The sequence below is a fragment of the Neolamprologus brichardi genome, chromosome 18 (genome assembly GCF_056152115.1).
Source record: "Neolamprologus brichardi isolate AB-2024 chromosome 18, ASM5615211v1, whole genome shotgun sequence".
Taxonomy (NCBI): domain Eukaryota; kingdom Metazoa; phylum Chordata; class Actinopteri; order Cichliformes; family Cichlidae; genus Neolamprologus; species Neolamprologus brichardi.
Window position 1 is genome coordinate 18,897,988 of NC_142121.1, and position 20,862 is coordinate 18,918,849.

The window sequence follows — 20,862 nt, forward strand, 5'->3', positions numbered from 1 at the left end:
ACAATAAAAACATACAACGAAAGACGACTTCATTCTGTATTTTTGCCATTCACCTCACAGTACATATAGATGAGCACACACTGAAGCAAAGACTGACAGGACTGCGCACAACATTTTAAAAGACTGCAACTGAATTTTCTCACTGCTCTTGCAGTGTCCGGAAAAATCCATGCAAACACGCACTGCATTACCTTCACTTCCCACTTTAAGCTCTCTTGAATGTCCCTGAAAATCCTGTTTAGGAGTTTGTTCAGTTGTTGTCAATGTCACCGCTAAAACGATTGAACACAACATTGGTCCCATCATTTGAATTTGTCATAGTAAAGCAGCAGAAACATGTAATTCAAGTCTCATCAAGAGCAGAAACACAAACAGCTGATGGAATCAAAGACAGCTTCATATCTTCATACTAAGTCAGTCTCCATGCAACAAAATAATCTAGTGACCACACAAATCCACAGATGTGGAGACTGAAAATATTGCTGCAAACCACAAAAACATGACAAAGACCAAAACATCAGTAAGTGCAAATCAAAAACAGTTTTCCAGCAGCAAATCTTCCAGCGGTCCCACAAAAAACAAAGCAAACTAAATAGAAATTACGCCAGAAAGCAACAAGACAATTTAAGCCAAGTCATGACCCAACAACTTTCTCTCTTTGGCAAAGGTCAGCAGCCAAACACAGAGGTACAAAGTCCCTAATGGTTTCATTTACTTAATTTGTGACTCCTTTCAACAAAGAGCTGCAGTGCATACACTGATTCACTGCAAAGGCACAATGGAAACAGAATAAACCAACAAACAAGTCGAAACTATTGAAAATTACCTTCTACCATCTCATTTATCTCTTGCCTCTTGTGCTTGTCTTTAGCAGCTACAGACAGAGATTCTGAAATACAAATATGATGTAGATATTACGCATTGTAGCCTTAAGGGAAAGAGACCTAAATACGCTATTGTAAGACAGAAGGAATATTCGATACAGCCAAAATCTAGGAACCAGCATACTGACAAATATATCTATCATGCATTTTACAGGCCACAGCATACAGGTACAATTTAAAGGAGGATTGCAGATGGCAGCGCAGAGGCCATTATCAAGCTGGACAGGGCAACATAACACTGACAGTTATGTTATTACATCACCATCATCCTTTCATACCTTTTTCTTTGGTTTCCTGCCTCTTGGATTCTGTAGCAGCTGAAGGAGGAGCTGCCAGCTTCACAGCTGAGAGGAAATAATTTTGTTTCAGATCGCTGTACTTCACCAATATATCAATTGAAAACTATCATCTGACAAAAGGGAGTTTCAGGAATGATTAGACCCCATAAAACAGAGCCAATAACTGCAATATAACACGACAGAACAGATCAGATGAAATGTAGACAGGAGAGGTTTATAGACCAACATAAATATAAGATCCAGTGCCAAGACTACTACCAATGAAAACAACCAAAACTCACAAAAATGCAGCAACAAGTAAGGCTGCCTGAAATAGGTGAAGTAAAAAAGAAGAAGCAGTGAAATCTTCAAGGAAAAGTCAGACTGTCAAACGCAGGTACACTGCAGAAAAGCAATTCAGGTGAAGACTGGTTTCAACCTGATGATGCACTAAAATGTGAAAGATAGAGTAACAGCCACATGAATGACATTTCATTATCCATCAGAAACAGAACAACTAAATAAACAGACAGTCGGAGAAATTTCAAAGCAGAAGCAAGTGCCACAATACAAGCGCTTCAGTTGAGATATAATCAGTAAAATATAAGACAATCATCCATGCGGTTTAATCCAGTTATTATCATTGCATTTAAATGTAAACACAACGGGTGTAGTGACAAAAAAAGTTAAGAAGTCTGAAAAAACAAAAGGTGAGAACTGTTACTGTATTACAAAGAAAATTTGATATACTTTAAATACAGATTTAAATCACAAATCCTACCCTTTATATTGAGACTTGCTGTGGTCTTCTGGTCTCCACACACACAGCTGTAGTCTCCACTGTCTTCAGGCACCACTTTTTCTATCACAAGTTCATTCATTGAGGCCTTCTGCTTCATCTTGTACCTCTCTCCAGACTTCAGGACCTGTGTTCCTTTCTTCCACTCTACTGGGACTCCAGCTTTAGAGAGCTCACAGCGCAAAGTGACACTGCCTCCCTCATCAGCCTCCAGGCTCTCGAGCTTCAGTTGGAAGGTGACTGGTTGGGCTGAGCATTTATTAGTTTATTAATAGTAAGTTATATCCCACAACATGACATATATTTTGGGGGTGACAAAAGTGGTTTAAAACATAGAACACAAAAGGCAAACAGTGACAGCTTGAAATAAAAAAAAATTACAAAAACAAAAATAAATAAATAAATACATCTTCTCTTACCCTTTATGCTCAGGCTAGCTGTGGTCTTCTGGTCTCCACACACACAGCTGTAGTCTCCACTGTCTTCAGGCATCACTTTGTTAATCACGAGTTCATTCACAGAGGCCTTTTGCTTCATCTGGTACTTTTCTCCAGACTTTAGGACCTGCATTCCCTTCTTCCACTCTACTGGGACTCCAGCTTTAGAGAGCTCACAGCGCAGAATAATGTCAGCTCCCTCCTCGGCCTCCTGGCTCTCCAGCTTCTGTTTGAAGGTCACTGGTTGGGCTGAGCATTTTTAGTTTATTAATGGTAAGTGGCATGCCACCAAATAACATAAGAATTTTGTTTTTACAAAAGTGGTTTAAAACACAAAAGAGAAAGCACTGACAGCTTGACATAAAAATAATACAAAAGCAAAAAAAAGTATATATCCTCCTACCCTTTATGCTAAGGCTGGCTGTGGTCTTCTGGTCTCCACACACACAGCTGTAGTCTCCACTGTCTTCAGGCAACACCTTCTTAATCACAAGTTCATTCAAAGAGGCCTTCTGCTTCATCTGGTACCTCTCCCCAGACTTCAGGACCTGTGTTCCCTTCTTCCACTCTACTGGGACTCCAGCTTTAGAGACCTCACAGCACAGACTAATGTCAGCTCCCTCCTCGGCTTGCTGGCTCTCCAGCTTCTGTTTGAAGGTGACTGGTTGGGCTGAGCATTTATTAGTGGGTTAGTAATCAGTGGCAGGGCATTACAGAAAACATAAATATCACATAACAAAAATACAAAATAACAAAGTGAGAAACAAGGATCCACAAGAACATGCAAATTTGAATCCACTGCACCAACTAACTGTGAAAATCCCCTTCCTACCCTTTATGTTCAGGCTAGCTGTGGTCTTCTGGTCTCCACACACACAGCTGTAGTCTCCACTGTCTTCAGGCACCACCTTCTTAATCACGAGTTCATTCACAGAGGCCTTCTGCATCATCTGGTACTTTTCTCCAGACTTCAGGACCTGCGTTCCTTTCTTCCACTCTACTGGGACTCCAGCTTTAGAGAGCTCACAGCGAAGAATAATGTCAGCTCCCTCCTCGGCCTGCTGGCTCTCCAGCTTCTGTTTGAAGGTCACTGGTTGGGCTGAGCATTTATTGGTTCATTTCCAGTCAGTGATATGTCATGACATAAAATACAAATATACACAAAAAATAAAATACAACTATTAAATAATAAATACTGAGAAACCAATGGCATGCTGACATAAACTATATGGAATAACTCTGTGAAAATCCTCTTCCTACCCTTGATATTGAGACTTGCTGTGGTCTTCTGGTCTCCACACACACAGCTGTAGTCTCCACTGTCTTCAGGCACCACTTTTTCTATCAAAAGTTCATTCATTGAGGCCTTCTGCTTCATCTGGTACCTCTCTCCAGACTTCAGGACCTGTGTTCCTTTCTTCCACTCTACTGGGACTCCAGCTTTAGAGAGCTCACAGCGCAAAGTAACACTGCCTCCCTCCTCGGCCTCCAGGCTCTCCAGCTTCAGTTTGAAGGTGACTGGTTTGGCTGAACATTTATTACCAGATTAGAAAACAGTGCCAGTGTTTTACATAGAACATAAAAATACACGTGAAAGATTCTGAGAAACACTGATTTGCAGTAACATGCAAACATAAAAACACTTTGCTGACTAACTGTGAAAATCCCCTTCCTACCCTTTATGCTAAGGCTAGCTGAGGTCTTCTGGTCTCCACACACACAGCTGTAGACTCCACTGTCTTCAGGTACCACCTTCTTGATTACGAGTTCATTAACAGCGGCCTTCTGCTTCATCTGGTACTTTTCTCCAGACTTCAGGACCTGCGTTCCTTTCTTCCACTCTACTGGGACTCCAGCTTTAGAGAGCTCACAGCGAAGAATAATGTCAGCTCCCTCCTCGGCCTGCTGGTTCTCCAGCTTCTGTGTGAAGTTTGGTGGCAATGCTGCACAAGCATGTTTTCATTACTCATCACAATTACGTCATACAAACAGTTTTAACAAGGCCACAGAATTGTGTCTCTTTGAAAATTCGCATACCAATGACTTTCAAGGCTGCAAATGTCTTCTCGTCCCCGCATATGCATGTATACACTGCACTATCTTCTATCTTCAAATTCAGAATCTGAAGTATACAAGAGCCCTCTGCCTGCTTCATGTCATACTTCTCTCCTGGTTTGAGAATTTCAGAGTCTTTTTTCCACTGAACGGCAGCTGCAGGTTTTGATAGCTCACAGCGAAGTGTCACACTCTCCCCTTCTTTTTTCTCCTGGTTTTTGAGCTTCTCAATAAAAGTGGCGGGCAGGGCTAAAACAAAATGGAAAATTACTTTGAGTTTTGTTGGGTTGTAAAGAAGAATGAATAATGGGAAGCTAGGACGGCGGATGGAGTTGAGGTGCTCCAGTTGTCCAACATTAGTCTTTGGAACAGTGCAGCTGATTCTGAACAGTGGATTAAAATCTAGGAGCAAAACCCAAACTTTACTGCACTAAAAGAATTAAAATTCTTAAATGAAAGGAGAATAATCCAATAAATTTGGGCAATGGGCTCAGAAACGCCAATGCATGCTAATGAATGTCATTCACAGTTTGTGGATGCACAGACAATACCTCAAACACACATATACCAGACAAAGATATAAACGCCACTTAACACAAAAGCAAAGCATTCCTTGCAGTAACCTAAATACTGCAAATGACTGAAAACTGCAAGAAAAACAGTAGAACTGTATAAATCCAACAGCGGTTTCAAAAACATAAAAATCCACAAGCTTGTCAATTCCTTGGATGGTATCAGCTGGTTTGGCACCAAAGTTGTTTGCATATGCGCTCTGATCTCCTGTGACTCCTCTTGAGTGACAGAGTGGACTTCCAAGGGTACTACACAATGTAACCACTGTCCGTATGTTTTGAGAACAAAATGTAAAATTGTGATTTTTGGATTCAAGTTATAAAAAAAAATAAAAGAAAATCTCAAAATTAAAAGAAAACTTAGCTCAAACCTTTCTGCAGAGTAGTAAGATGTAAGTAAGAACAAAACATTGTCTCACCTTCATTCATGCTAAAGTTCTCACCTTTAACAGTCACCTTGGCCATGCTCTTGGCAGTGCCTACGTCACAAGTGTAGATATCAGTATCATTCTCCTCTAGTTGTTTGATCGTGAGAGTTAAGACGCCATCTTTCTGACACATCTCATATCGCCCTCCAGCCTTGAGCTCTGTGTGACCTTTAAGCCATACAACCGTGGATGGGATTTGTTCCGTCGTGCATTGCAGAGTCACGGAGCCCTTCTCGTCTGCTTCACTGTCCTTTAGCATTTTAGTGAATTTATGGATTGGCTCTGCAAAAAGGAAACTTCGCTGTGACAATGTTTGCCACAGAATGAAACTACAGCACTAATCTATAGTTAAATTTTTAAAAAAGACTCCAGAACATATTCTATGTCTAGCAAATATTTCAACTTTTTAAGACTTGGAATATTATTACTAATTCCTGCACCTATACACACCTGAGCTGGCATACTGGAGAAAATGTAGAATGATTAAGTTTTCATGTAAAAAAAAAAAAAAAAGGTAAATGGCCTGCATTTGTATAGCGCTTTTCTCAGTCCCTAAGGACCCCAAAGCGCTTTACACTACATTCAGTCATTCACCCATTCACACACACATTCACACACTGGCAATGGCAAGCTACATTGTAGCCACAGCTGCCCTGGGGCGCACTGACAGAGGCATGTAATGAAATGTGCTATATAAATACAATTGTCCTTTTATCTTTACATGCCTTTACCAGGGATATTTTCCAGATGAATTAAATCATCATCACAAATACGTTTTAAAGGTCCCCTTACCAGCTAGTATAAAAGCCACCACTAGGTGCTGCCTCCAGAAGGACTGACCCACAAGCACCTTTGTGTTACTTTACGTATGTGTGCGGTGTTTATTTGCTTGTGTGTGGAAAATCGAAACAAAACGTAGAATAATCGTATCCCATCAAAGCTGAAATGTGAAATTAGACCAAGGCAATTTCTGAGTTTTCTTAGAGTCTTACCCTTGATTTCTAGCTTAGCTCTGGTGGTTGCACCGCCAATAACTTCACAGCTGTACTCTCCAGAGTCTTGAGCAGACACATTATGGATGGTCAGTTTCATGACTCTATCTTGCTGGCTGAGCTCATATTTCTGGCTCTTTTTGATGGCTTTACCATCCTTGGCCCACTTTACAGCAAAACTAGCCTGTGTCACCTCACAAGTAAAAACAGCATCTTCCCCTTGAACGACACAACTATTCTGCAGTCCTTTTGATACAGATGAAGCTTTACCTGCAACATAAGAGGATAAATGTTTATTTTATGATTTGAATCATTGCCAAAGCCTCTTAAAGACCGATATCAAGCTTACCTTCAACTGTCAATGTTGCTTTGGAGCTCAAGTCTTTGATACTGAAGACTACCTCACCAGCATCAGCAGGGGAGACATCTTTAATAGTGAGCATGTATTTGCGTCCTTTGGTGGAGACGCTAAAGCGGCCTCTGTTTGTAACAGCTTGGCCATTGACAGTCCAGGAGCACTCATCTGTGCTCTCGCGAGACAGGATGCACTCAAAGCTGCATGTCTCTCCCTCATTCACTTCAACTGATTTCAGCCATTTAGTTATTCCAATACCAATTTCTATGATAGAAACCAAATTGTGTATAAGTTAACTGTATATATGAAAAGCAGTGTGTACAAATAAATATACAAAATGATAGAAAAACACACCTCTGACCGTAACCTTTGCCTTGGATACCTCAGTGCCAAGGTCACAGCTGTACTCCCCAGCATCGTCTTTGGTGACATCCTTGATGATCAGGCCCAAAGACTTGCCTGTGTGAAGAAGCTCATATTTTGGCCCAGCTTTTAAGACTTTACCCTCTTTTCTCCATGTGGGGGAAACTCTTGGCTTGGATGCCTCACACGCCAGAGTGATCATGCCTTTCTCTTCTCCAATAACATCATCTAGTGACTTGAGGAACACAGCGCGCTTCTCTGCAGAAAGTAAAACAGTGATTGAGGGATAAATAAAAGCCTCATTTGTGAAATATCAAATAACTCTGGAACTGCATTTAATGCTCTCACCTTTAACCTTGAGTGTGACAGACTCTTTGACCTTGCGGACCTGAAAGGTGATTGTTCCTCCATCTTGAGGTGCCAGGTTCTTCAGTGTCAGCTTGTGAACCTTCCCCTCATGAGCGATGGTGTTAACTTCATTTGTGAAGAGCACCTTGTCATTCAGAAGCCACTGAGCTTCTTCATCAGCGTAGTTAATCTCACAGGTGAATACCGCATCGCTGTCTTCATCGACTTCTGTATTGGCCAAGTGCTTGGTGATTTTGATTTCACGCACTAGGCAGATGAATCGGGACAGCAGTTTCAGTTTGAAGAGCAATCACAAAATATTTCAAATCAATTTTTTTATTGCTTTATGGTTTATGCTAGGGGAACTCTGTGATATTCAAATAGACTCTATAAAAGATGGATGTAGCTTCTTGATCAGAAATAAAAAGCAAATGTGGAAGTGCTGCATTTATTTTATTGGTTGCACCAATGACTGTAGAAAACAGACTTCTGGTTGGATAGAAGTCTTTTGAAAATAATATTAGAATGACACTAATATCAATGTCAACTATTATTGAAAATCTTTAGCCAAAGAGCGTGCAATGTCCTCGGTTTCTCAGTCAGATTCTGACATCTGATTTCAAAGAACCAAAATGGATGGTGATAGTGAAAACACTAAGCTCGAGGCTTCACAATGGGGAATTAATAGGTGGCTGACGTCACGGTGGCTTCATCCATATTTTAAACACAGTCTTTTGACAATTTAAAGTTGGAAAACGTACCTTCAACAGTAAGTGTGCCTTTGGTCTCAGCAGGTCCAGACTGACAGCGGTACTCTCCACTGTCCTCCTCAGTCAGCCTGTGAATGGTAATTTGGGCACGTGTACCATCTTGCTTGATGTTGTACTTGTCTGAAGCTGCCAGAGGTGCTCGACCTTTGAACCAGTTAACCTCTTTGGGTGGAGCAGAGAACTTGCAGCTGAGTATGGCTGAACTTTTCTCCTTCGCCTTAACATCTTTAATGGCTTCTGCAATCTCAAGTGGGCGCTCTGAATGTGAGCAACAATGACTGATTAGACTCAGCTCAAATCTAATGGGAGTTTTCTTGTGTATACATACAGAATTTTCTGTGTGAACACAACACTGAAAACTTTTACCTTTAACTGTGAGCTGGGCTAAAGATTTGCTCTTCCCAGCTGTAAACTGTACAGCTCCCGTCATTGATGCTTTAGTCTTTTTGAAAGTGAGACGGTGCATCGTGCCTTCTTTCTCCAGTTCGACATCAGGCCCCTCCTGCAGAGCAACTCCATTCAAAGTCCATACAGGAGGTTTCACCAGTTCCATACTGATTTCCACTTCAAAAACAGCTGCAAAGGGTTCTGTGACTTCTACTGGACTAAGTTCCCGCACTATGCTGATGGACTGCTCTGAAGGGATCATAAAAAGAGAATGGATCAGTGAAAAGAATTCATCAACTGCAAATACTTCACATTCTTTCCCAGAAATTAAGAAATGACATCCATTTTTTTGCATGAAAGTCATTTTACAAGAACCAAAGCGGGGGTGTCAAACATAAAGCCCAGGGGCCAGAATCAGCACCACGAAGACTCCAATCCAGCCCGTTGTTTAACATTGGAAAATGTAAAGAAGGATTGTATTTTCATGTTTTACAGTGTTTCCAGTTGACAAAGACCTCACTGATGGCAACAAAGTAATTAAACAATAGAAATTATGTAATGTTACACATTTACTTACAATTTTAAGCCAAAAAAATTGTGCTGACAGATTTATTTCATTTACTACAACAGCAAACTGAGACATACTGTAGAAATTGCTTCTTTTTTTTATATTAAAATGATCTCATTGCTTAAATTTGTAGTTAATGCTCACTGGTCTGGCCTACACAAAACCAAAGTGGGCTGTGTGTGTAAATGAAATGAACTAAAGGTTGAGGCCAACCTTGAGGTCACACTTATCCAGTGTAGCTTTAGGGTTGATGGAATTTAAGGTTGATAAGGATATCTGAGAGTTCAAAGGTCAAAACAAAATATAAGCAAACAATCTTGATAGGGATCCCCCAGATTTTTACTGTTTTATTGCTTGTTTGTTTTTTAAATTTCACATTGAGAGATGTGTTTCATGTGTTGATATATAACTTCATCAATATTCTCCACCGACACGATTTGTTTATAGCATGTTCTCGTGATGCTATCTGATGTATTCACCGTTAGGATTTATTGGTCTAGCCCTACACATTGTTTACTTGACTGGCTAAAATATGCACAACCGTCTGGATGATCTATTAGCATGTGTAAACATTCATCAATGATATTTAAATATGATAGTTTAATGACCTTACACATATGACTGCTTATACGCTTGCCCATATTTAATGAAGTTGACATGTGAATTTTGAGAGCTATAGCTCATATAAGGGATTTATTTTTTTACTGCTGCATGCAACTATTATCGCTACCAACTATTAGCAATGGGTTCGGAATTATAAATCTTACTTTATAGGATGGAAACACCACACATTATATGCAAAATAACTGTATTTAAGTATAAGACTTTCATTTATCCAGAGTAACGCATCTTCATACAGTGTATGAAGTCATCCTGTGACTTCATACACTGTACCCCACACTGTGGTACATGCACAAAGGCCTTTTTTCTGTAATAACAGAAAATTCCCAACATTAAACTTCAACACATCAGCAAAACTAAAAACAAGTTGCACTAAAATTTAGTTACTCATTTAGATTAAGAAAAATCTTAAAATTTCAACTTCAATGTTAATTAATTTAGTAGGTCAGGCTTGTTATAGAACAACTGAGAGATAACATATTAAGAACCTTTTATACACATATTTCCCATTAGTACACTGTTTCAGATTGGCATACACCTCATTGAATTGGACACTGATGGCGTGTTTTCTGAGGATATAATGAGAAAGTATTTACATTTACAGTGGCAGTAAGTTTAAAATGAACTGTTGTCACAATCCACTGTTTTACCTTCCACAAGCAGTTTACAGGATGTCTTGTCATCAGTGGCATCACAGGTATACGTGTCTTCATCCCCAGAGTCCACATCATTAACGGTGAGCTTTCGGTACAGGTCTTCGCTTTTGATCTCGTACTTCTTGCTGGGTTTGATCTCCGTCTTGTTCTTGTACCACTTCACCTTTGCACTGGCCCGTGACACTTGGCATTCAAGATGACCACGATGCTTATACATCGCTATCTTATCCCTGAGTCGCTTCACAAACTTCACAGGCAGCTCTACAGTAACAATAACACTTAATCAATGAAAACTATTATGTGTGCCGCAAAGGGACATCACTGCAAAGGGTTTGCCGGTGTCTATGCATAAGTTAAAGTAATTTCAGATGGTATATGAATTGTATGGCATATTAATCCTTTTGGTGATATATTACTGCTTGCATTGAAATATAACATGTTTTGCAAAAGCTAAAGAAAAAAGAAAGAGTATATAATGGCACTAACATAAAATTAGCCCATATATGCAAGTTACAGCAACTGATACAAAACTAGACAGCTATTCTCTTTCAGGATCAAATGATCTTTTCATACTAATAGAAATTAACGAATCAGATGCACTAAATATCTTATCTTTATGGCGGCCCTGAGAGGCCAAATGGACTGCAACTTAAGAAAACACCAGCAATAACAAAAACGCTGCAAAAGCACACAAAACACAACGGAAATAGGAAAAACGACAACGGAAATAGGAAAAAACAAAACAGAAATAGGAAAAACGACAACAGAAATAGGAAGAAACAAAACAGAAATAGGAAAAATGACAACGGAAATAGGAAAAACGACAACGGAAATAGGAAAAACGACAATGGAAATAGGAAAAAACAAAACAGAAATAGGAAAAGCGACAATGGAAATAGGAAAAAACAAAACAGAAATAGGAAAAACGACAATGGAAATAGGAAAAAACACAAGGGAAGTGTTTCTGGGGAGACAATAACCCGACGGACCAGTTGCAGGAACCCAAAACATTGCAGGTGTGCTTTATATATAATACTGATGACGGATTTTTAGGCTAATAGTCAGGCTAACACACTTACCTTTCATCTTTTGTTTCCTCACAAAACCGATAGATCCTCCACATCTTCCCAGCGCAATTCTTAGCATATTTTGGTTCCTGCAACTGGTCCGTCGGGTTATTGTCTCCCCAGAAACACTTTCCTTGTGCTTTTGGAAATCTGTTTTTTCCTATTTTTGTTGTCGTTTTTCCTATTTCTGTTTTGTTTTTTCCTATTTCCGTTGTGTTTTGTGTGCTTTTGCAGCATTTTTCTTATTGCTGGTGTTTTCTTAAGTTGCAGTCCGTTTGGCCTCTCAGGGCCACCGTACATCTTACTATAACACACAAAATCTGTTTGTTTGCCTACAAAATCCTCCTTCACAATCAGGAGTTGATCAAAAAAATTGGCACAAATGCTTCTTAGGCTCCTGAAGTCTTATCTACACCACATATTGTTGATGTCATAATGTTGCCTAGGCTGGAGCCTATCATAGGTGTCATAGGGCAGGAGGCTATCCTGTAGGTTTGTCACGGGGCTAACACGGAGAGATGGACAACCATTCACACCTGTGGGCACTTTAGAATCACCAGTTAACCCAATCCCACCAACTGCATGTCTTTGAACTGTGGGAGGAAGCCACAGAGAGAACATGCAAACTCTACACAGAAAGCCCACGGCCAGGTGGTGGATTCAAACCCAGGACCTTCATGCCGTGAACTGCTCCACTGTGCTGCCCTAACAATATCTCATTTATAACCATAAAACATATATTATGGTGCCAGCATGTTGCCAAGAAATCACATAGCAATAGACTAAAATACTGGTGAAACAATACTGCATTGTGGGTACAAGTAATCTGTTTCACAATTAAATCACATTCTTGTACTGCTGGAGATTTTGAGATCCAATCTTCATAAGCCATCACACATTAAAAACAAAAACAAAAAGAATGCTTTTCCTCTGGAATAAAATTATAAAACTGCAAAGCTGTGCTGTTGTTGAGTGCTCATTTTGCCATCAAGCTTCAATGAGGAGTGACAATGTGAATGTGAAGTTGCAAATGGATTTTATATCTTACCAATATAAAGAATAAATATATGCAGAATGGCACAATGTGGTGACTCTCTTAGAATGATACTTCCTCAAGTTTTATTGTTTGTATCAGTAAATGATGTGGACGCATTCTGGGAGAATAACCGACTAACAGAAGTCAAGCTGTTCATCAAATTTAAACGTGTGTTTTATTGTTTGCAATTTTCTAAGAGCTCTTAACACAGTGAGAAGAAATAATCCATTTGCAGCCACACTGAACATCGCGGTGTGTAACAGCATTGGACTAATAAGCTATTACCATGCAACCATGCATTCAGCGTTATGTGATTTTAGTGCACAGAACACATATTTGTTTACCTTTCACTTTAAGTTTAGCAGTTGAAGATGCTTTCTCAGCTGTAAACATAATTTCACCCATATCTTCTGGGGTAGCAGACTTGAAAAGCAGCACATAAGTTCTGCCTGGAATTAGAAACAGACATCATCGTGAAAACATCCTTATTATTCCCAATCTTTATTAAGGCAAATCCTGTAGCATTACATGCTTAGCTTAATTAAAACGGTTTTCCAATTTCTTGAGGCCTTACCTTCTTGCCTCATCTTTATGTTGTCAGTGGCTTTGAGTTTTGTGTTTCCTTTGTACCACTGGCACTCCACTTCATCGTGTGAGATTTCACAGGCAAATTTAGCACTCTCCTTCTCCATTACCTCCAAATCTTCCAGCTTCTTAATGATCTTGATATCTCTGGCTGCAGGAAAAAGAGGCCAAGTACAGAAAACTTTACTGAACCTAGATTAATTGTACCTTACTGATTTCCTTACTTTGTTGCATAATTAGTAATTACCATGAACAGTGAGCTTGGCGGAGGTGTTATCATCAGTAGTACGGCAGATGTACGTGCCTCCATCTTCAGGGGAGCATTTGTTGATGGCCAAAGTGCGCTTTTGGCCCAATGAATGAATAGCAAAGTTCTTTCCCGGTTTTAGTTCCACCTCATCCTGTAGATTCGGTGTTATTCAAAATGTTACATGTGTACTGCACACATTTAAATCAGCAGACAGTAATAATTTCTCACCTTGAACCATCTAACATCTGCATTCGCTCTGGACACTTCACATTCAAACGTAACCTTCTCCTTCTCAGGAACACTCATATCCATAATAGGTTTGGAGATCATAGCAGGAGCTTCTGTAGAATCAGCACATTAGACTTTTTTTTAGACTGGATTTCTTTTAAGAAACCTAGACCTCATCAGGACAAACATGAGCCCACCGTTACCTGTGACGATCAGTTTAGCTGAAGTATGCACTCCCTCTGCCTGGAAGGAAATCATTCCTGCATCCTCCTGCTTGAGACTGGACAATGTCAGGATGTGCTTCTTTCCCAGAGCTGTGATATGGCAGTTTGGCCCTGACTTTAATTTGACCCTGTCTCTGTTCCAGGAGCCTTCAACATTGGCCTGACTGAGTTCTACCTCAAGTGTTACTGTCTCTGTTTCACGTGCCTTGGTTTCTGTTAGACCCTTTATTACCTGGATCTTCTTCACTGAAGGGAAAAGGAAAAGAGTGTTAACATGTAGGACTGATTTTGTGATAACAAGCGCCATGACAATGACATTCTTCTTCTTGTATGACATGCACATCATATTCTGTATTTAAAACATTAATCTTGATGAGTCTTACTCTCCACGCTGAGCTTGGCCTGGGTCTTATCATCCAGAGTTTCGCAAGAGTAGATGCCACGGTCAGCATAAGTCACACTCTTGAAGACCAGAGCCTGCTTAGCTCCCTCTACCCGAATCTCCATGTTTCCCGCAGGTTGCAGCACGACACTGTTCTTCATCCACCTGACTTCATCCGATGCCTTACTGAGCTCCACTTCCATCCTCACTTCGCTTTGCTCCTCCACTGTCAGGTTTTCTAGCTTTTTCTTGAAAGTCACAGGTTCATCTGGAAGGGACACAAAGAATGTTAGATGGAATAATGTGTTCATTTATGTAAACAGTTAAACAATAATTCCCATTATTATCTTACGTTGCACTTGTAGAGTAGCTTTGCAGCTTTTGCCTTCTGCATCAACACTTATCTCTCCTGCATCTTTCTGAGTGACTGAGGTGATGGTAAGTGAGTGGCTGCCACCACCTTGCTCAAGCTTATACTTCTGCCCAGAAACGATGGGGATACTGTTGTGGAACCATCTGACGCTGACGTCTGCTGGGCTGACGGCACACTTGAAAACGGCATCTTTCTGCTCCGTTGCAACCACGTTGTTCAGTTTGGTGACCAGCCTCACTAATCTTGGTGCTGAAAGGAATAAAGCATAATTATATAAAAGAAAAGGCTTCCATCCTGGAAATATGTTTTTTTTAGTTAAACTAGTTAATTACCTTTAGAGGAGACTTTAGCAGATGTCTTGTCATTTCTACATTCACAGCTGTATTCTCCTTCATCTTCCTTAGTCATGCCAGTCACAGTGAGAATTCGCCTAGCACCATCTGCTCTGACACAGAACCTGCCTCCAGGTTTAATCTCGCGGCCATTATGGTGCCATACAGCATCCCCTGAAGCTTGATTTAGTTCGCAAATCAGGCTTAGTGTACCTCCCAGTTCCACTGTGGCAGGTTTCAAAGGGAGAACAAACTTCAAAGCTGAATCTGAGAAGAAAGCATGACAGGGAAAAGTTCAAAGAAAAATCTTGCATCTGCAGATGAGAGTCAGACTTTTCTATGACCTGCCTTTAACTTGAACTTTGAACTCCAGTTTATCATCCGCAGTTTGACAAGAGTACGTTCCACTGTCTTTCATTTCTGCAGATTTCACTATCAGGGTACGAGAAAGGCCCTCTTTTTTCATTTCATGCTTGCTGCTCTCCTTGAGCTCCACGCCATCTCTAAACCATCTCACACTACCGCCCTCTGCAGTCAGTTCAGTGGATAAAACAATGCTTTCACTTGCTTGAACCACGCATGTGTCCTTGACAGATTTCTTCTGGAACTTTATGGCTAAATCTAGAAAGAAGAACTTCTTTTCAGTACTTTGTACAAATAAGTGGTAATCCATTGGCAACGTGTTATATTTAAAATAAATGTACCTGTTAGCTGCAACTTAAATACCAGCTTCTCTGTTCCAGCCTCACATGTATATTCTCCAGCATCCTTTTTCTCCACTTTTTCTATCACCAGCTCACGAGTTTTGCCCTTAGACTCCATGTGGGCTCCTTTGCTGGAAGTCAGCAGCTTGCCATCCTTGTACCACTTTACCTCTGTCTTGGAATCTGAAACCTCACAACTAAGCGTGGCTCTCTGTGAGAGATAAGTTTTCACTTCCTTCTGGACTGACTCCGTGTTAGAGAAGCCAGCTGGGGCTTCTGACCAGCAAATGGAAAGAAAAACATCAATCAATGTGAAATGCAAAAAAACTTTAAGCAATTATGACTCAACTTACTGGATACAAACGAGGCAATCTGGCAGAAATACTACACACCAACACTATTTTAAATCTCATTAACATACAGTAGGAAAGTAGTAGAGACAACTTATTGAGCTTACCTAACACCTGTATCTTAAAGGGCAGCTTCTCAGACCCAGCCTCACAGATGTACTCCCCAGCATCCTTCTTATCCACACTGTTGATCACCAGCTGCCGACTCCTGCCTTTTGACTCTACATGAACTGTCTTGCTGGTGGTCAGAAGCTTGCCATCCTTGTACCATTTTACCTCTGTATTGATATCAGATACCTCACAGGTGAGAGTGGCTTTCTGAGAGAGAGTAGCTTTCACCTCCTTTTGGATAGACTCTTTGCTGGAGAAGGCAGACTTCACTTGGATCTCTGCAGAAATAACAGTGATTAATGTCATGGCAATGTAACAAGTTTAAGTGTGATGTGAGATAAATATAACCTAGAAAATCAATTTTCATAGCAACAAAGTGGATAAATACATAGCAAAGCCAAAACCAGGGAACAATATTTAACAGCTAAAATCTAACGTGACCACAAAATATGCAAATATGTGAAAACATCTGCAATTCCACCAAACCAAAAACAAAAAATTCTAAATCTTTCATTGAGTTTCTCTTTCAGTTTTACTCAATTCAGGTGTCAGGAAAATAAACCTAAACAAAGATTTCATAAAGTATTTAAAAAAAATCTCTATAAATGTATAAATCTGTGTAAATGACGAGTCAGATCAGCTGATTGACTATAATGTCTAAATTACAATTTTCACAACCAAAGATTATTATAAGAGCATGATTATTGTCATGTTTTTTGCTTTGTGTTCCAGGACTCTCCTTTTTCTTACAACACCTTTACAATGCCCCACCTAAAAGCTCCAAACTTAGTGCCCACCAGCTTCCACTCAGCTCCACTCAGAGCAACACAAAGAGCCTAGACAGTCATCTGTCTTGCTACAGTTTTTTCTATAAATTCAACATTGATGTATGATGCTTGATGATTCAGGAGTCAGTGAGTTACTGTAATATTCATTAACAGTAATGACAATAACTATTATATAGTTTTTGTTATATAATTTGCATGTACTTCTCTTTTAGGTGTTAAAACCCTGTATGTTACATCCCCAATTTTCACTTGCTTTTCACATATAACCTCCCACATCTTTCTTCTCTACATTGTCAATCACCATTTAAGTAATCCTGCCCTTTGAATCCATGTGATCTGCTTTGCTGGGATTTGGCGGCTTGTCATCTTTTTACCATTTTGCCTCTGTCTTGTTATCAACTATAATGGAGTAAGGTGACAGTACAATTACCTGTACAAAAACAACAGTTCAACTGAAAGCACACAAAAACGCACAGCAAATGCATGATAACTCAGATAACCAGAACCTGGCAAATAACCAGCTAAAGATACCAGATCTTGTAACCAGAGACCAAAACATGGAGCTCAGCAGGTGATTTGAACAACATAACTCAATTTTCTACTCAAAGGCTGCAACAATTTTTATCAAATTAAACCAAATACTGCATCCCACAACTGAAGCAACCAACAATGTATTCAATGCAAACACAAAAACATTTTTTGTGAAGAAGCCTTTGCATTAAACGATCTAAAATATATTTTACATGTTACACTATATTATTATAAGTGTGACATCCATAGAGTCATACCTTGCACATGTATCTTAAAGGCCAGCTTTTCAGTCCCAGCCTCACAGATGTACTCTCCAGCATCCTTCTTCTCCACACTGTCGATCACCAGCTGGCGATTCTTGGCCTTTGACTCAGTATGGATTGTCCTGCTGGAGCTCAGCAGCTTACCATCCTTGTACCACTTCACTTCTGTCTTGTTATCAGATACCTCACAGCTTAGAACAGCTTTCTGTGACAGGGTGGCTTTTACCTCCTTTTGGATTGACTCCTTATTAGAGAAAGCTGACTGGACCTGTGTGTCTGAGGAGACCATGAATATGGATGATAAATTTCTCTCTCTCTGCAGCACCTGCAAGCCCCATGAATCAAACCAGTTAGATCATTGCCCCTACCTGCCACCTGTAGTTTGAAGGCAAGCTTTTCGGTCCCAGCCTCACAGATGTACTCTCCAGCATCCTTCTTCTCCACACTATCGATCATCAGCTGGCGATTCTTGGCCTTTGATTCAGTATGGATTATCTTGGTGGAAGTCAGCAGTTTGCCATCCTTGTACCACTTCACTTCTGTCTTGGCGTCGGCTACTTCACAGCTCAGGACAGCCTTCTGGGAGATGGTGGCTTTCACTTCCTTCTTAACTGAATCCTTGTTAAAGAAGGCTGATTGGACATGTGTGTCTATGGAAACCATGAAAATAAATTCAAATTCTTTGCTGTCCAGAAACAAATAGGTTTAATATCTGTAAGGCACATAACTCAAGAGGAAAAACTAGAAACCAGTTAGGGCACTGCCCTTACCTTCCACCTGTATTTTGAAGGCCAGCTTTTCAGTCCCAGCCTCACAGATGTACTCTCCAGCATCCTTCTTCTCCACACTGTCGATCACCAGCTGGCGATTCTTGGCCTTTGACTCAGTATGGATTGTCCTGCTGGAGCTCAGCAGCTTGCCATCCTTGTACCACTTCACTTCTGTCTTGTTATCAGATACCTCACAGCTTAGAACAGCTTTCTGTGACAGGGTGGCTTTTACCTCCTTTTGGATTGACTCCTTATTAGAGAAAGCTGACTGGACCTGTGTGTCTGAGGAGACCATGAATATGGATGATAAATTTCTCTTTCTCTCTGCAGCACGTGCAAGCCCCATGAATCAAACCAGTTAGATCATTGCCCCTACCTGCCACCTGTAGTTTGAAGGCAAGCTTTTCAGTCCCAGCCTCACAGATGTACTCTCCAGCATCCTTCTTTTCCACACTGTCGATCACCAGCTGGCGATTCTTGGCCTTTGACTCAGTATGGATTATCTTGGTGGAAGTCAGCAGCTTGCCATCCTTGTACCACTTCACCTCTGTCTTGGTATCGACCACCTCACAGCTCAGCGTGGCTTTCTGGGAAAGCGTGGCTTTAACCTCCTTCTGAATAGACTCCTTGTTGACGAAAGCTGACTGGGAATCTGAGGGTAACACAAGTAAGAAGAGCAGTGCTGTCATAAGCTTTAAAATCACAGATGATTGGAATAATTTAGAGGCAAAATATGAAACACACACTTAGCGCTTGATAGGATGATATGATAAATCTAAATATGTATATTTTTGGCACTTCAAGATAGTGGATGGTTTAGATGATTAAATGTACACCATGAGCATTACTATGAATTTTATACATTTATAAAGATTAAAAATCTTTAGATATAAATGAATCAACCAGGCTGTCCCACCTGTGACAAATATCTTGAAGACTAGTTTGTCCCCTCCAGCTTCACAGGTATACTCTCCAGCATCACTCTTCTCCACCTTTTCAATCACCAGCTGGCGAGTGTTGCCTTTTGCTTCTGAGTATATGGTCCTACTGGATATCAACAGCTTGCCATCTTTGTACCATTTCACCTCTGTCTTGCTATCTGACACATTACAAGTAAGAGTTGCTTTTTGGGAGAGAGTGGCCTTCACTTCCTTTTGGACTGACTCTTTGTTGGAGAAGGCAGCTACAGCTGGAGTTTCTGTGAGGAAAAAAGAAGTTTCTGTGCCATCAAATACTCCCAAATCAACATAAAAAAAACCCCCAGCCTTGTGCCATCATGCAGCGTTACCTTTTATCTTAACCTGGAATGTGATTTTGTCAGCTGCTGTCTCACACGAATAATGTCCTTCATCAATCTTCTTGGCACTTTTGATAATGAGTTTCCTTTGAGTCCCTTTGGAGATGATGGTAGTTCTTTGGTCCTCAGTGATCTCCATTTGATCTTTTCTCCACACAACAGCAGCACTGGCAGATGAAACCTCACAGCTCAGCTCAAGATCTCCTTTGAGAGTCGATGACATTCCCATGGTACCTCTGGCTTTGTTTAGAAATTTGGCAGGTTCATCTTAGGGGGGAGAAAGCAATAGAAAGTTACAATGTGACTTATGTGTAATAATAAAATTAAATATCTTTTTTTAAAGTTTGTTTGGATTGTTAACGCAGGAGCTCATGTTTAGGAAGAGGGTTGGCCACGGCCCAACCACTTCCAACAACAGGGCCAGCCTGAGAAGTAGTTTCTTCTCAGGATTTATTTTCAATTAATTTAAAATAAACATTTAAATAAACAAAAAGGCTAAACATGTTTCCCTTTCTAATAAAGTAAAAGGAAGCAGTTATTAAATTATCATACATGAATTCCAGCCGATAGCAGCCACTTTACAGTGACCCGTTAAATATAAGAAAGCACATCACAGGTCAGAGGGTTGATCAGCAGAGGATGAAGAAACTTTCTTTAACTTTACTTTGAATTGTATAATGCTGTGGGTCCATATCATGTGACATGTGGATGATGTTCTTGTGTTTTTATGAGATATTTACATTAGAAAAAACTCATCTAAAACATGTCACCTGTAATTAATGGATGTTTTTTTTCTTGCATTTAAATTTTTTAGTCTTTCACATTTTTATGGGTTTTTTTTGTTTTGTTTTGTTTTTTTAATGGCAGGAATACTCGGGTAATGGGTTAGTGGGAGGATGAAGTCACTTAATGTGGAAATTCATTTACAGTTAAAAACAGAAAAATAAACAGAGAGCATACTTGACTTAGTTAACGGACCATTTCTGCCCGTTTTATTTTGTCCTTGAAAGCACGGGCAGTTTCTTTTGAGACAAGCTAATGAATCTGTTTGATGCCTC

The 20,862-nt window shown here is 40.1% G+C and overlaps 1 protein-coding gene across 20 annotated transcripts in view; it reads right to left on the reverse strand.

The window, feature by feature from the left end:
* Positions 1-20,862, reverse strand: part of obscnb (obscurin, cytoskeletal calmodulin and titin-interacting RhoGEF b) — a 57,900-nt gene that overhangs the window by 28,860 nt on the left and 8,178 nt on the right. For 6 of the 20 annotated variants that reach the window (XM_087832341.1, XM_087832357.1, XM_087832352.1 and 3 more), the window contains exons 9-42: positions 19,796-20,071; positions 19,424-19,705; positions 18,884-19,159; positions 18,106-18,387; positions 17,732-18,013; positions 16,152-16,433; positions 15,695-15,970; positions 15,339-15,611; positions 14,991-15,257; positions 14,638-14,907; positions 14,287-14,553; positions 13,883-14,149; positions 13,680-13,792; positions 13,449-13,602; positions 13,191-13,352; positions 12,961-13,065; positions 10,508-10,774; positions 8,648-8,917; positions 8,273-8,539; positions 7,512-7,778; positions 7,155-7,421; positions 6,795-7,064; positions 6,446-6,715; positions 5,469-5,735; positions 4,436-4,702; positions 4,075-4,341; positions 3,659-3,925; positions 3,231-3,497; positions 2,802-3,068; positions 2,381-2,647; positions 1,944-2,210; positions 1,163-1,228; positions 827-889; positions 192-272 (exon numbers count right to left, since the gene is read on the reverse strand). In XM_087832341.1, coding sequence (XP_087688467.1) covers positions 192-272; positions 827-889; positions 1,163-1,228; positions 1,944-2,210; positions 2,381-2,647; positions 2,802-3,068; positions 3,231-3,497; positions 3,659-3,925; positions 4,075-4,341; positions 4,436-4,702; positions 5,469-5,735; positions 6,446-6,715; positions 6,795-7,064; positions 7,155-7,421; positions 7,512-7,778; positions 8,273-8,539; positions 8,648-8,917; positions 10,508-10,774; positions 12,961-13,065; positions 13,191-13,352; positions 13,449-13,602; positions 13,680-13,792; positions 13,883-14,149; positions 14,287-14,553; positions 14,638-14,907; positions 14,991-15,257; positions 15,339-15,611; positions 15,695-15,970; positions 16,152-16,433; positions 17,732-18,013; positions 18,106-18,387; positions 18,884-19,159; positions 19,424-19,705; positions 19,796-20,071 — 8,058 coding nt within the window. Of the gene's footprint in view, positions 1-191; positions 273-826; positions 890-1,162; positions 1,229-1,943; positions 2,211-2,380; positions 2,648-2,801; positions 3,069-3,230; positions 3,498-3,658; positions 3,926-4,074; positions 4,342-4,435; positions 4,703-5,468; positions 5,736-6,445; positions 6,716-6,794; positions 7,065-7,154; positions 7,422-7,511; positions 7,779-8,272; positions 8,540-8,647; positions 8,918-10,507; positions 10,775-12,960; positions 13,066-13,190; positions 13,353-13,448; positions 13,603-13,679; positions 13,793-13,882; positions 14,150-14,286; positions 14,554-14,637; positions 14,908-14,990; positions 15,258-15,338; positions 15,612-15,694; positions 15,971-16,151; positions 16,434-17,731; positions 18,014-18,105; positions 18,388-18,507; positions 18,790-18,883; positions 19,160-19,423; positions 19,706-19,795; positions 20,072-20,862 lie in introns of all 20 variants that reach the window. The other 14 variants (XM_087832345.1, XM_087832351.1, XM_087832358.1 and 11 more) reach the window with 5 other exon arrangements.